Source organism: Dipodomys ordii, unplaced genomic scaffold (genome assembly GCF_000151885.1).
Source record: "Dipodomys ordii isolate 6190 unplaced genomic scaffold, Dord_2.0 Scaffold53, whole genome shotgun sequence".
Classification (NCBI taxonomy): Eukaryota; Metazoa; Chordata; class Mammalia; order Rodentia; family Heteromyidae; genus Dipodomys; species Dipodomys ordii.
This window is the reverse complement of record NW_012267269.1, coordinates 8,627,211-8,642,692: the sequence shown is the minus strand read 5'-3', so window position 1 is coordinate 8,642,692 and position 15,482 is coordinate 8,627,211. Positions and strand designations below refer to the sequence as shown.

The 15,482-nt window shown below is 36.0% G+C and overlaps 1 protein-coding gene across 6 annotated transcripts in view; it reads left to right on the top strand.

Annotated features, from left to right (window-relative positions):
- Elavl2 (ELAV like neuron-specific RNA binding protein 2) overlaps nucleotides 1-10,239 on the top strand; it is a 175,069-nt gene extending 164,830 nt beyond the window's left edge. Inside the window, exons 6-7 of one of the 6 annotated variants that reach the window (XM_013020787.1) lie at nucleotides 6,800-6,838; nucleotides 7,462-10,239. In XM_013020787.1, coding sequence (XP_012876241.1) covers nucleotides 6,800-6,838; nucleotides 7,462-7,789 — 367 coding nt within the window. In that variant the 3' untranslated portion in view covers nucleotides 7,790-10,239. Of the gene's footprint in view, nucleotides 1-6,799; nucleotides 6,839-7,443 lie in introns of all 6 variants that reach the window. The other 5 variants (XM_013020781.1, XM_013020785.1, XM_013020788.1 and 2 more) reach the window with 5 other exon arrangements.
- The last annotated feature ends 5,243 nt before the right edge of the window (nucleotides 10,240-15,482 follow it).

Genomic DNA, 15,482 nt, shown 5'->3' with positions numbered 1-15,482 from the left:
GAAAGGGAAACTTAGTGAAAATGGGGAAGTTTGTTTTTGTCCCTTCAGATTCCTAGCTTGTCTTTTTCAGCCCACTTTGTCCCCTTTAATAGTGTCTGTCCAGATAGTAAAATGTGAGTGATCTAAATTGGGTTTGAAAACATTGAAAGTCATTAGTATGAGAGTCCAAGGTTAATCTGATATGCGAGTAATGCCTGTCTTGAATTTGGCTGTCTATATTTTATTTTCCCATCTTTGTTCTGTTGAATGAAATTTGAACCTTCTTGTACTTAAAAAAATACTTGAATTAAGAACTTGAGTAGTTTGATAGTTTGCTCTTCTCTGTAATTCTGGCCTATTTCCTTACACAAATATTTTGTTCCTAATATTTGTGATCTAGAGCTCAGCATGCATTTTAGACATTTTCTCATCCTTGAGTAACTCTTTGTTGTTACAGTACTTTGAGAGGTGAAAGAGATTGGAAAATAAGTTATAAAGTATATTAGTTAAAGAATTTGTAATATTCAGGAAGTATGCAGTATTTTTAAAGTAAAAAAAAATTACAGTAACCCATCTAATAAAAATTGAAGTTGAAAGTGGGCTTGTGAGCTTTATGGATCAGTCAACCTGTGTTAACAATTAGAGAAATACTTTTACACAAGTACTGATAATCTAGTATGCTTATTAAGTACAGTTTTCAGAATATGACAAAGTTTATTTTTTGGATGGACAGTATAATTCTAGCCCCTAAATTATATTCTTGACATATGATATCTGAATTAAACTTTAAGCCAAAAATTTTCCTGTTCCTTCCTTGTGAAGCAGCTTTAATTTTATTGAATGTGATCTAGTCTAATGGTTTGGGTATCTACTTCACCGAGACTTTATGCAATTTTGAAAGAGCCTCTTAAATCAGCACTTGAGTTGCATTTAAGGCATGTTGCTGGTTGCATTATCACCATTTCTTGTTAGAAAGAACTGGTATTAAGTTTGGAGTAATTGCCCTCATTCTTAGAAGCCAGATGATGCCATCTAATTGGGTAAGATGGTAAATTGAAGATTTTGTTTTTCTAACTTCAAATCAAGCATCGGTCAGCACTTGAGAGTTTTTGATAATAAGTGTGTGAAGGGTTCACAGTTTCATTTTCTTACTAGCAGTCCTTTCTCATATTTCTACTTTGTTTTATTCTTTCCCCTTACTTGTGTGTAGGCCATCCCATAGTCTATCAGCTAAATTTTTTGGAAATTAGGTAACTTAATTTTTATTCTTTGTATTTATACCAAGCTTTGAAATGTAATCTACCAATCTATGGTTCAACTCAAAATATCACCTAATAATAATCTGAATGTTATACTTATGATATAAATGTATTATCTATATTTATGTGTGTGTGTGTGCATGCGAGCATGCATGTGTGCTTGTACACATGCATGTGTGTGTGCTGGCCTTGGAATTTGAACTTTAGGCTTGGGTGCTGTCTCTGAGCTTCTTTGCTGAAGTCTAGCACTCTATCACTTGAACCACAGCTCTACTTCTGGCCTTTTGGTGATTAACTGGACGTAAGAGTCTCACAGACTTTCCTTCTTGGACTGGCTTTTTTCTTTCTCAGATCTAAGACTCCTGAGTAAGATTACAGGCATGAGCCACTGCTGCCTGGCTATATAATTTTTTTACATATGCACTTGTGCTAATATAGTCTTCAAATTATAAATGGTATGGACTCCGAGTTTTATAAATAAAGACAGGGTAAAGATGAAATGCCATCAGATATATTGATAATTATTTCATTTATCTCATGTCTCAATAAATAATGTAATTTGCTTTTAATAAAATCTATAAAATGTTAATATTGATTATGCTGAATTTCCTGACTTTGTTTGAGAAAAGTTAGATAATCCTTCATGCTGTGTCATGATGTGGCTTATATCAGAAGTAGAAGAGATAATTGGCTCTCCTTTTTCTTACTTAGTTTTCCTTTTTGCTGATACCCCCAACTCAGTTTGCTCCCTTTGGGGAATCTTTTTAAAGCTATTTTTTTCTTATTCTAGTCAAAAGTAGGTGATCAAATCTAATCTTCCAAATCTACTTAAGATGTTATTTCTAAAGTAGATTATGTCCAGGCTAAAGAACATGTGATCTCCCCCATCTGAGGCAAGCTTACTATTTCCCATGGGAAGCATGTGATATGTGGGGACTGAATGTAGATACTAAGTACTGTGCATCCACTAAATGTAATAAAAGAATATTATCTTTAAACAGGAATATATAGATAGTTAATGCACTCCAATATTTCTCTTAGTCAAGTGCATTGTCACATTTTATTTCATTCTGGGGGTTACTGGCTTGGTTTCCACTTGAAAATTGACTTTCATTTTTAAATGATCATATAGGAAAGTTGAGCAATGGGTAGAGCAAGCAAAGATATTAGTGTTGTGTTCCTAATGTCAGAGTACTACACCATTTTTATAGTAACTGCCTAGCTTATAGATTGCCATCTCTATTAGACTTGGGCCACATGATGCCAGTAGGAAGTGTTCACTCCCTTCTGTGAACTCCCAGATAAAATAAGAGCGTATGACACTGAGAGAACTTAGAAAACTGAGTTCAGGTGGAAATTGGTGAAAGATCCCAGCTTGAGTCCCACTTCCTTGATCAAATGTTCCTCCTACACTCCCTAAAGGAGGGAAGGAGAAAGGTGATAGAGAAAGGTATAAAACTTTTTTCATAGAAATAAATTTTTCCTAAAATGGGAGATGAGTGAATTAAATACAAATCATATTATCATAGAAGATTTCAGGGATAGAGAAAATGGAAGGCCCATTGGATAGTGCCTCAGAGATATACATAAAAACCCTAGACATTCTTTCTAGAGATTCCAGGGATAGAAAGATAGAAGTTGAGATAGCTCTTTTTCAGTGCTTGCAGCTCAATCCTGGGACAGGTTTGGTTTTTCACTCTGTTTTAAAAGGAAATCTTTTAGGGAAATTCTCTCCTTAGACTTCTGGCTGCCATGTACTAAGAGGGTGATGGGGAAGCTTGACAGTCCCTACTTCCATACAGTTAATGGAGGTGAATTGTGTAACTCCATTTTGAGTGACTTGATAAAGTGCTTCTGAATTCTGTCCTTTCAGCACTTTGGACAGAGACCGCAATCTTTTCTTCTGTCCCACAGGTATTATATGCCAAATGCATTCTGTATTGATCATTCCCACAACTCAATGAGATATTCTGTATCAGATAACTTTGTGATTGCTGTTACCAATTTGCATTCATCTTTGATGTTTTTGACCTTGATTCTTACGTTATAAAGGCACTCACGTTTACTCCCCTGTTTTTATTAGCATGTATCAATTGTGCTATTTCCATACATGTGTATTTCATCAAATTCATTTTCTCTAATATCCCAACTCCTTCCTTTTAAAACTATTTTAAATGAGTTCCATTATTCTATTTTCATATACATTCTTACATTCCTACATAACTTTTATTATAGTCAGATCCACCTTCTTTCATCTTCTCCTTCAGCTCTTTTCTCCTGCTGGTTTTCTTACCTCAACAGTCTCCATTTACATTCATGCCACTTTCTTATTTGTAGAGGGCCTAGATTCTGCATATAAGAGAAAATGTGGTATTTGTCTTTGAGTCTGGCTTATTTTGTTCAGTATGATGATCTCTACTTCCATCCACTTTTCTGCTTTCTTTTCTGATTTCTTCCATTTTGGCTGAACGAACACACACACACACACACACACACACACACACACACACGTCTGTTTATTGATTGATGGGCTTGATTATTGTGCATTATGCTTCAGTGAAAACAACTGTGCAGGTATCTCTATGGTTTGCTGATTTACATTCTTCAGCTATATGCCCAGGAATAGTATTACAGGATCATATAGTACTATCTTTAGTTTTTTGAGGAACCTCTATACTGATTTCTGTAGTAGCTACATGAATTTACATACCTACTAGCTGTGTATACAAGCTTTTCCTCCCCCTATCCCTGCTATCATATGTTGTTATTTCCTTGATGATTACCATCCTGATTGAGAGATGGAATCTTTGTGCAGTTTTGATTTGCATTTTCTTTATGGCTAGGATGTTGAACATTTCTTCATGCAGCTATTAGCTATTTGCGTTTCTCCTTTTCTGAACTGTCTGTTCAATTCATTTGCCCATTAATTGGACTACTCGCTTTCTTGTATGTAACTTTTTGAGCTCTATATATTCTGGATATTAACTTTTGTCTAGTGAATAACTTGAAGACATTTTCTCACATTCTGTATAATCTCCCCCCCCACCCCCCTCCTGGGGATTGAACTCTGGCCATGGGTGCTGTCCCTAAGCTTCATTTTTGCTAAAGGCCAGTGCTCTACCACTTGAGCCATAGCACCACTTCAGACTTTTTTTGAGTAGTTTATTGAAGAGTCTCACAGTTTCCTGCCCATGCTGGCTTCAAACTGTGATCCTCAGATCTCATTCTCCTGAGTAGCTTGGATTATAGGCACCAGCCACCAGCACCCAGCTGTGTATATTGTCTCTTGATTACTTTGTTGTGCAAAAGCACTTAAATTTTTGTATCTCTGTTCATCAAGACAGTTGGTTTATGTTTGTCTTTTTCTGCTGTAGTGTGGTTCTGGTAACACTATGACTGGCATCATAGAATGAGTTTGGTAGCAATCCTTTGTTTTCTATTTCATGGCATAATTTGGGGGAGCTTAATGTTCTTTGTCCAAGGTTCAGTAGAATTCAGTGAGGTTCAATATTGGTAGGACACACACACACACACACACACACATACATATCGTGTTTGATATATTTCCTTCTGAGTCTTTGAATTTCATTGATATTTGTTGTGATATATTTGTTTTTGCCTGTAATTTTATTAATCTGAATTTTATCCTTAGATTATTTTGGCTAAGTTGTTTTTTTTTTTTCCTGGTACTAGGGCTGGTTCTGAGCTTCTTTTGCTTAAATGTACTATTTGAGCCACAGTGCTACTTCTGGCCTTTTTGGTAATTTATTGGAGATAAAAGTGCCTCACAGACTTTCCTGCCCAGGCTGGTTTCCAACTGTGATCCTTAGATCTTGGCCTCCTGAGTAGCTACGCCCAGCTGAAGCATTTTTTATCTTTTAAAGAACCAACTTTTGTTTCGTTGATTCTTTCTGTTTTTTTTAGACTCCATTATTATCTAGACATTATAGTTATTCAGAAAGTTTGATTTTGGTAAGTTTCCATTAGTGATTTTGTGTTTGGTTTGTTCTTGTTTTTCTAAAAGCTTGAGGTACACTGTTAGGTCCCATATATGAACTTTTACATTATCTTTTTGTATATATGTTGTATCCTTTGCATGTACAGCCATATGCAATCAGTGTTCCTGGTAGTTTTCATTCTACACTGAGTAGGTAATGACAGTCTTGCTAAATTTAATTGTCTTTATTCAGTCACTAGATGTTTATTATAAACCTTCAGTGACCCAGGCTGTGCTGTGGGGCAGTTGGTTAAGAGGGGACAGTAGAACAAGACACATACACAGACACACAGATAAGGATCCATGTAGCTGTGCTTTTCCTATTTCCCTAAATGTTGCATTTTCTCACTTTAGTACTTTCTATTCTTTTTTTTAAAAAATAAACTCCACAAATACCCAGTGGAGACCAGTAGCAAGGATATACAGAGAACAATAGTTCTCTTCCAATTTTGAAAGACTAAGTGAGATGGTTTGGCTTTTTTAAAGTAAAAGGTATGTGCTCTGAAGCAAAAAGTGTGTGCTCTAGCCTGTGATCCAGGTGAGACAAAAAGTTGATACATTTTATTTGAGCATACCTGTGAGAATTGTGTGCCCTTCTGACCTAGGAATATTTTTAGAGAGTGTGGAGCATTGTGGTATTTGAGGGTGGTTATATGGCTATGTCCTAATATTCAGCTATCTTCTGAAATATATTTTATTGTTAAGCACTAGAAACTTGAAACATAACCTTTAATGAAGTCAAAAGACTTAAATATTAGAAAGCCAAGGTGGCGACATATATAGAAATCAGGAAGCTGAAGAGTTCCAGTAGAATGCAACCAATTTTTACTAGCCTTGTGATGTTGGAGAATCTAGCTACTTAATCTCTATTTATCTTGGTGTGAAAGTGAAAAATAGCCATCTTGGGACCAGCTTTTAAGTAGCTCACACCTGTACTCCATCCTACTGTGAGGCAGAGGTTGGAAGAAGTGTGGTTTGATGCCATCAGGGGCAAAAAGTTATTGAGCTCCTCTCTCCCCAGGTTCATGCCTGTAATTTCAGCTATACAGGAGACATAAGTAGGAGGATTGTGGTTTTAGGCTAGCCCTCAAATCCTCAAAAGAGGTGACTGTACCTGAAAAATGACCTGAAGCAAAAAGGACTGGGAAGCATGGCTTATTTGGTTATCCCAAATTCAAACCTCAGTACCACCAAAAAAAAAAAGTAATATGTTTGTAATAATATGATGCATGTTATAATATAATTTGCATGGTGAAAGCTCAAATGTAAGCCCTCCCAGAACCTCAACATTTCCTCTCAGAGGAGTTTCTCAAGGTCATAACTGCTGTTCCCCTGCACTGCTGTTCCTCCACACTGACCATTGTAGAGACAGACTTAATCCATTGGAAGAGCTAGTGTCCTAGAGCAGTGCACAATTCTCTCAGGAAGGCCAGACGATCCAGAGATTTGAGACTTCACATATGTAGAAATGTCCCCTCGGAAAGGTGGCAGTAACCAGCCCAGCTTTCTTGAACATTAAGGGGAAAAATTTAAAACTGAAGTTTGCTGAATGTGTGTTTTGCAGGTTGGACAATCTGCTCAATATGGCTTATGGAGTGAAGAGGTAATGATAGATGTTCGTGACACTCATAATCCCTTCCCACAGTTGACTAGTTTCTTTGATTTGGGAGTGATATTTCTACCCTCCTAAGTTTGTGTTGGGTTTGATTTTGCATGTACAACCTTAATGAAAAGCTATTTTTTGAAGCACGTTTGACTCATGGAATATTTTTATCCCACTGAATACCACCTGGTCTTTTAAAAACTCATATTTTTTTTCATATTGCATTGCGACGTTATAGCATGTTGATGTATGTGTTGGTTTCCCTCAATCCTGCTTAATTCATGAAGCCAGTTTTAAGTATATTCCATTGCCATTGTAGATAATGTTACTCAGTGCAGCACATAATGGCCGTTACGTCACTTAATAATACCGGGATAGTATAGCATGTCATTGTAAGCCGCACATCGACCTTGGTTGAAACATCAAATTGCTGTAGCTGTGCTTACCTATTGGTGGGAATTGCTAAAAATTCTTGGGGATGGAAAAAGGTACAAGAAGTGAAATCCATTGCTGTAACCAACCTCTGTTTCTATTTTGTGTGTGTGTGTGTGTGTGTGTGTATGTGTGTGTATGTATGTGTGTGTATGTGTGTGTGTGTGTGTGTTTCCTATTTTGTTTAGTAGGTTTTCTCCAATGACCATTGATGGAATGACCAGTTTGGCCGGAATTAATATCCCTGGGCACCCTGGAACAGGGTGGTGCATATTTGTATACAACCTGGCTCCTGATGCAGATGAGAGTATCCTGTGGCAAATGTTTGGGCCTTTTGGAGCTGTCACCAATGTGAAGGTCATCCGTGACTTTAACACCAATAAATGCAAAGGTTTTGGATTTGTGACTATGACAAACTATGATGAGGCAGCCATGGCGATAGCTAGCCTCAATGGATACCGTCTGGGGGACAGAGTACTGCAGGTCTCCTTTAAGACAAACAAAACGCACAAAGCCTAAAGATCTCTTGTCCTCAGTCCATTTATATATGAAAACTATACAACAAAGGCAAGTTAAGAGAAACTTTATACATTAGTAAATGTCTTTGTAAGTCAGTGTTGAGATGGGGATAAAACGACTACTTAGCATCCTAAGAAATATGTGAGATTTTTTATTGCTAGTATTTGAATTAAAACTTCTTAAATATCTTTTATGTTTGAATATGGACAAGAGGTACAGGGTTTTTACCTGTCACATTGCATTCTATTGCCTTCTTTGAAGAAGGTGGACCTTTTAAAAGTGTTTCAGCTAAGGGAAGACATTTCTTTTCTTTTTACATAACTGCCTTGAACCTGTGAGTAAATATTGAGGCTTTGTGTTGTAATTCTTCAGTTGGTTGTGTCTTTCTCCCCCTGCCCCCCCCAACTTTTTTCTCTCTCTTTTTTTCTGATTAGCTTTGTGTTTGGTTTACATTTAAAGCATTGCTGTTAAGTCTAAGAAAGTATTTTGAAGTTTACATTTTATTTATGAAGTTAAAAGCAGTATTTATTTTGTAATTATCATTTGGGTTGGGGAAGGGGGGGGCTACGTTATAAACGCTTATTGTAAGAATACTGGAGAACTTTTCGTAAAGCAGTACCTTGCCAAAGAGATAAGAGCCTCTTTGATGTGGGTTTAAAAAAAAGCATCTATTTTTATAAAAAAGAAAATTTGGAGAAACTTTTTACTGGTCCTGGAACAAATATTTTGACTTGAATACTTTGAGAAATCTCTTCATATGACACCTAGTGAGCTTTTAAAATTTACCAGGAAATTTGCAGCTGTTGGAAAATTTAGAAAGATTTATGATGTAGAAAATAATTTGAGATCTTTGTGTGAAAGGTAAATAGAATCAATGAGGGAACCACTGCTGGTTTCGTTTTTGTAATCACCAGTGGAATGTATGATCATCCTGGTTATTATGTGATAGGTGGCTCACATTGATTTGTGATTTTGAAACAAAAAAATTTACAAAAGAATATATAAGAGCAGGCAAGAAATTAAATTACCAAGAGATGGGGGAAAAAAAATCTGTTCTTCCTAAAGAAATCCCTTCAGATAGAGCTCATGGTGTTTAGTGATGTACTTGCAGTATTGTTTGAAGAATTGTTTTGTCTTAAGGAAAAAAAGATGTTGCACATGACTTGTACTGCAGCAGATCAGCAAAAGTGATCTGAGTTGGATATATTTGAAGGTGTTTTGAAAGTTACGTTTAAGGCTAACACCTGAGCTTTGTGTAATGTAAATAAGACCTTGTGTTTATGAACCTTTCAGCTAATTTGATTTCTTTTCCCTTACATGCCAAGTGATGTTCAGGTTTTGAATGTTTTTGTATCAGTTTTTTCCTTTGTAAATGGCATTAACATTGTTACTTGAGGTCTTGCTTAATCACTTCTGTTGTCCTGAGGACTTGAATTTACAGTGCATCAGATTCGTTGCTAATTTTGTCTGTAGATAGTCTAGCTTCAGCTGTTTCTGGTGATGCTACATTTTCGTTTATAAATATGTTTGTGGTAAAAAAAAGAAAAATGAGTATAACCTTAGGTTTTGAACAAATTTCCTTACATTTTTCATACAAAAATCATAAATATCTGTATGCTATTGAAATTTAACTTTGTATGATGCTTAAACCACTATTTGGGGAAATAATAAAATAAGTCTTTACCATGTATGAAAGAAAATTTTAAAAAATACAAAATATTTTCTGATTAGCATCTAGCTTATAATAAATTTTCAAAAAAGCTGAAGGCAGAAGTTGCCTTCTACAGGATGCACTGAGAACTATATAGTTACGTCCTGCTTTTTGTATAAACTGAGATGCTCATATGCTTCCCCTTAGAACAGGCAATGTGCTATGCATAACATAGTTGTACATTATCTTTGCGGTTGCTTTGAGTTTTGGTTTTGTTATTATTTAAAATTGTAGTTATAAAAATTTTCAGTATAGTACAGTACATATACTGTGAGGCGCGTGCTAAAGTGAATAAGCGAGTTTTCATGCTGACCCACTCAATGCTATTCAGAACTCAATTGGCTTAGCACTTTCTCATATCCTTAGGTGCATTTAGATTGTCAGAGTTAACCTGCGTTTAAAAAATAAAAAATAAAATACATGTATATACTTAAAAAAAATAAGGTTTCCCTCACGGGAAAACAGCAGCTACATGCTTCTTTCCTATACTACTGTAGCAAACCAAGGCATTGATGAGAGGCATGCAAATTGTGCTTCACTTTACAGTGTTTATCAGAGCACTTAATAAAATGTAAGGCTGGTATTTATTTGAAGTTGTACAGTATGACTTAATTCACATCTGTTGGAATAGAAAATATATTCTGTTGAGTATTTAAGAGGCTGTACATGTTTTCTTTTGTGTTTGGATTCTTTGTACTTTTTCATGTTCAGTACATCAATAAACAAAGTTGAAGGGAAAGAACAGTGTGGTGAGTAGGTCTTTGTACACATTTTTTGTGTGTGTGGAGTAACTTCTTTGCTCAGGCTAATAAACTTACACTTTTGAGTTAAAAGATTTCCTCAGAGCTTTAGTTGAAAGCAGTGTTATCTAAAGGATTCCAAGAACAAGTTAATTGAAGAAGAATGTACAAAAAAAATTGTTGACTGAATGACACCTTCTGATTAGTTAGCTTTCAAATATTATTAGGTGAGTAATTCTTACAAGAACATGTCCTTTGATGTATTTGTGAAGTTTAAGGAAGTAGATGCTAACATTATTATCTAACTCTGGCTAAATCTCAAACCTTCATGCTCATGTAGGAATTGCCCCCATCCCCATTTATTTGAGCTAAAGACAAAAGAGAAGAGAGGTAACTTACTCTGCACCCACTGTCAAAATTTAATTTATCCATGAGCTTAAATGTTGATGTGTGATACTTACCTTTTTTCTCACATTGCTATATTGTCAGGAGATAAGTCTCCCAAATCAGAGAATTTTCTTTTCTGTTAAGTTAGCATGTGTACATAGCACATTCATACATAGGACAGTGCCAGTCAAGTTTCACATACATGTTCACACAACCTCAGTGGGTCTGTGGATGGGAAAAAGTAAAACATTTTGAAGTTTTTGTCAGTATGAGAATTCTACTTACATAGAATTTAAAAACTGAATGGGATAATAAATTGCTTTTGGAAAAACCCCCAATAATGTAGCTCCTTTAAACTTGTTTGTGTCTGTTGGGCTTTTTGGTAAGAGACATTCTAAAAGGAATTATGAATTCACAATCTAGTAGTCAAGTGCACCACTGAGCTACAAGTCACTTCCTCCCTCTCAATATGCAATTTTACTCAAATCTCTGTACTGTTATTTTATTACATGAACTTTATACTCATTTAGTTTCACTATAACATCATTACCCTGCTCTCTTCTTGTATTTTCTCAGTATTTTGACCAGACACTTGAGGAGATAGTAGAAATATTCTTTGTGAGAGAGATTTGTAACTTCTGGTCTATTTGAAAAGAAATTACTTTTTTTTGTTGTTGTTGTTGGTCATGGGGCCTGAACTCTGGGCCTGGGTGCTGTCCCTCAGCTCTTCAGCTGAAGGCTCTACCACTTGAGCCACATTGATACGTCCAGCTTTTTCTGCTTATGTGGTGCTGAGGAATTGAACCCAGGGCCTCATGCATGTGAGGCAAACACTCTACCACTGAGCCACCTTCCCAGCCCCAAGAGTTCTTTTTTATATAAGCTTGCAAATCATCTCAATGATATTGCAGTTGACTGTTAGTGATAAATATAAATCCTTAACATAATTTCATTATTTTAATCTAATTTGAAGAAAAGTGTTAGCAATTTAATCTTTAAAAAGTAGATTGTAAGATGTCTATCCTTTATAAAAAGGTTCAACAGTAATTGTAGTAGGAACTTAACCACTTATTGCTTGCAAAGATACCTAGCAAAAAGAAAATGCATATATTTTAGCAGTACATATATTGAAATTTAATGTGTAGGACTCTTAATGTACTTCCAGAGCAATACACATATACCTTTTACTGGGTTGAAGAACAAAAAAGAGGTAGTGATCTCACTATGCTATTACCAACCATATTGCAGTCTCAAACACTGGCAATTAACATATTGGAAAAAAATTATATAGTGTGTCATGCATTGTAATGAATCACCCACTACATTCATCCTAGAAAATTCCTAGACGCAGTTACTAGTGTTCAAGATGGAAGGTTGAATACACCACAATATAGTCAGGCTGTCAACACAGAATATACTTTACTGAAGTTGGAATTCTGGTTTATAGAAATGGGCAGCAGGATTTTTTTTTTGGCTAGGTGAAAATGGAGTTATTGGTTATCTGTCTATTGTGCTATGCCCTGAATCTATGAAAATATGCAGATGTCACTCTTACTTCCTGGAAGCCATCACCATGCCATGACTAGCACATCATCAGTGCTGTGAGAACCCAGATACAGTCAGCAAGTTAAATTGCTAGAGTCTTGATGAAGACAATCACAACTCATAAAGTGAACCCACTTTGTTCGCGAAGATTCTTCTTTTCCTTCCTTGGATTATTTGCTCATTTGTATAATTTCCAGAACATTATTTTCCTTTGGCTTAGCAAAATAAAAGTTCTCAGTTCAGTATATCTGAATAGTTGTGTCAGTCAAGGAATTTGGCTTGATCTTGTTCTCTTTAAACATGTCATATATGGAGTGAAGATTTGAAAGCATTAATATGGTAAAATACCTCGAATGTCAGTGTTTTTACTCAACTTTGCATTAAGAAACGCCATAATATTAAGGTCTCACACTGGAGTAGTAAGTTACTTTTAGTTTTAAATAAAGATTTAGGTTAGGACTAAATTGATGCTAATTCTCATAAAATAACTCATGAGCGTTACCTGTTCAAATTTCCTACAGCAAACTTGTAGATATAAATGCAAGAAAATATTTCTGATGACATAAATGTGTAGAAGGCATTCCTTCTGCTGTCACACGCCCTATCATTTGTGGTCCAGAGAATTACTTCCTCCACATGCATCAACAACCACACAGTAAAAGGGAAACTGAGTCTTGAGTACAAGTTTAGCTTTTAATGTATGTGTGTTGGGGGTCATTGAATATTAGTGGGTTAAGAGTTCTAGGCCATAATGAAGTGGTAGCAGTTGAGCTACTCATTGAGAAGAAGGAGAATTAAAAAAAATCTTTAGCAGGGGAAGGGAGTTAACAAGAAAACCCTGTGATTAAAACCATAGGTAAGCCTCTGTCCACTTATAGTATACTTAATAATTATTATATTAGCTCATATTCAATATAAATCAATTAGAAATTTGAGTCTGTTTCTAAATTGATAGGGAATACAAAATACCTATGCATTGAAACTTCAGCTTGTTCTCTTGGCCATTTCCTCTGTAACCCTGAAAATACTTGACATGAGAGATTTATGTGATCTGGGGAGGTGACTAGTACTAGAAAGGGTATTGCTGCCCCCTTTTTTTCCAGACCTGGGAGTTCAACTGTTGGCCTGGGTGCTGTCTCTGAGCTTTTGTGCACAGTGCTGGTGCTCTACCACTTGAGCCATAGCTCCACTTCCAGTACTTGTGTAGTTGAAGTTGATTGGAGATGAGTCTCGTGGACTTTCTTTCCCCACTAGCTTCAGACTGTGATCCTCCGATCTCAGCCTCCTTCGTAGTTAAGATTACAGGCATGAGCCACAGGTGCCCGGCCCAACATTACCTTCTTTTAAAGTGACATTTCAAGCATGTTGCCTAGGAGTAAGTAAAAAGACCAACCAAATCTTCTAGGAATAAAATAATATTAATAAATAATAGAATATATAATAATAGTAGAATATAACTTTCACACTGAATGGCTCACATTGACAAGCGATCCTCTCAGACTTCATACTATTTATAGTGCCTGGTTTATTATTTCGTTGCATATGTTCTGATATGTTTCAAGCATCCCTTTCATTCCAGATGTTTTTTAGATGTTTCCAAGGTGAAGTTTCCATTAGGTTTTGGGTTTTTTTTGTATTTTTTTCCTTGGAGGCTCATTTAAGAGTTATATTATTCTTTGCCATAAAGAACTACTACATGAAAGAAAGAAAACCTGTGACTAACCCTTCACTGGATATTGTTTGCAAGGTTTATTTGGTGGGCCCTGAGACCTATGATAAGTAGTCATTTGCTATCTCTGACACTGATTTTTCAAAGTGTCCTTCTGTCATTCCTTTCTGTCTAGTTGAGTATGTGTTACAGGAGCAGCTAGCCCATCTGTGGACCTTCTGGCAGATGGGAGGAGACCAGCAGCTTCCTTCAGGGTGACCCAGGCGTGAAACACAGTGGACAAGGTAGCTTTGTCATGTGGATTCCTGATTTAGAAAGTTACTAAGAGAAGAGGAAAAGACAGTGATGACCATGAGTACAGGTCTGAGGTATATACTTTGTGCAGAGCTTTTATGTTTTGGAGCCTGAATGAAATGTAGCCCATCAGGAAATACCTGGAGTACTGTGTTGGAAGTTAACACACTTTTATGTGCATCTATAGATCTTCTTTCTTAAGAGACAGGTTTTTACAAAGTGACAGGTAATAAGTAATCATTAGAAGAAAATAATGTATACCAAATATCCCCCAAGTTTCCATATGAAAGAAAAAATAACTTTTGCCCTGAAGTTGAGTCAGAAGTTATAGTTGTAACTACTGTAAATTCACTTTAGAAAAAATTTCTCTTTGAGAATGATTGCTGGGGCTATTTGTCCATATGTAGCCATCCAAATGTTAAAATGATTCTGGTTTTTAGGAGCCATTCTTAGGAAAGTATCTCAAGTATACATCTAAGGGTAAATTACAACTCATGTTTCTACACTAAGATGGCCAGAGTACCAAGATGGTGAGCAAACACCATTTTCTAAGCAAAGCATGGCAAGAACTTTTTGTAAGTTTAACCCAACATTTAAAGAGAGAGTCTGTCTGTCTGTCTGTGTCTCTGTCTGTCTGTCTGATGCTATATTTAAAAAGTTTCATTTGCCCATTTTTTCCTATGCTAGGAGCTCCTGTCATGAAGGAGTTATGTCTTGACAGACCTGTAGGCACTTCCAGGGCCTTTGTCACACCATAGTACATAGGAAGAGAAACTATTTTAAATATTTGCTTTGTTACTTGTAAATTTCCATTTATTCTTTCAATGTATATCAGCTTTCTACTCTGTACCATTAACTGTGCAGCTTCTAGTGTGAAGATTTGGTTTATTCTTCCTTTTCTCTCACAAGGTAGAAAATACTTCGGGAGTCTCATTAGCACCTTTAGTTTCCAGATGTATGAGCCAGGTCCAGAGAAGTTCAAGTTTCCCATAGTGAGGTTTTTCTTTCTTTTTTTTTTTTTCTTGTGATGCTGGCATTTGAACTCAAGGCCATGCCCAATTTGTTTTGATATCATGAGACCTGGCCCTTGAACCCAGTTTTTCTAACTCAGAAGCTGCCCGTCATTATCATTGGAGTGCTAGAACACAAACTGAATTAACTTTCTTAGCCTCTTCTTTTGTGACACCAAACTTATGAAATCCTGCAGGAGATATGTGTGGCATCTACATGTTGAATATAGGTAAGTGCATGTAGTCTTTTATTATGATGTCCTTGATTCATAACTGTATGAATAATTTCAAAATAATATAGTCACCATTGAGAATTCAGAAAGCACACAAAAGGCTA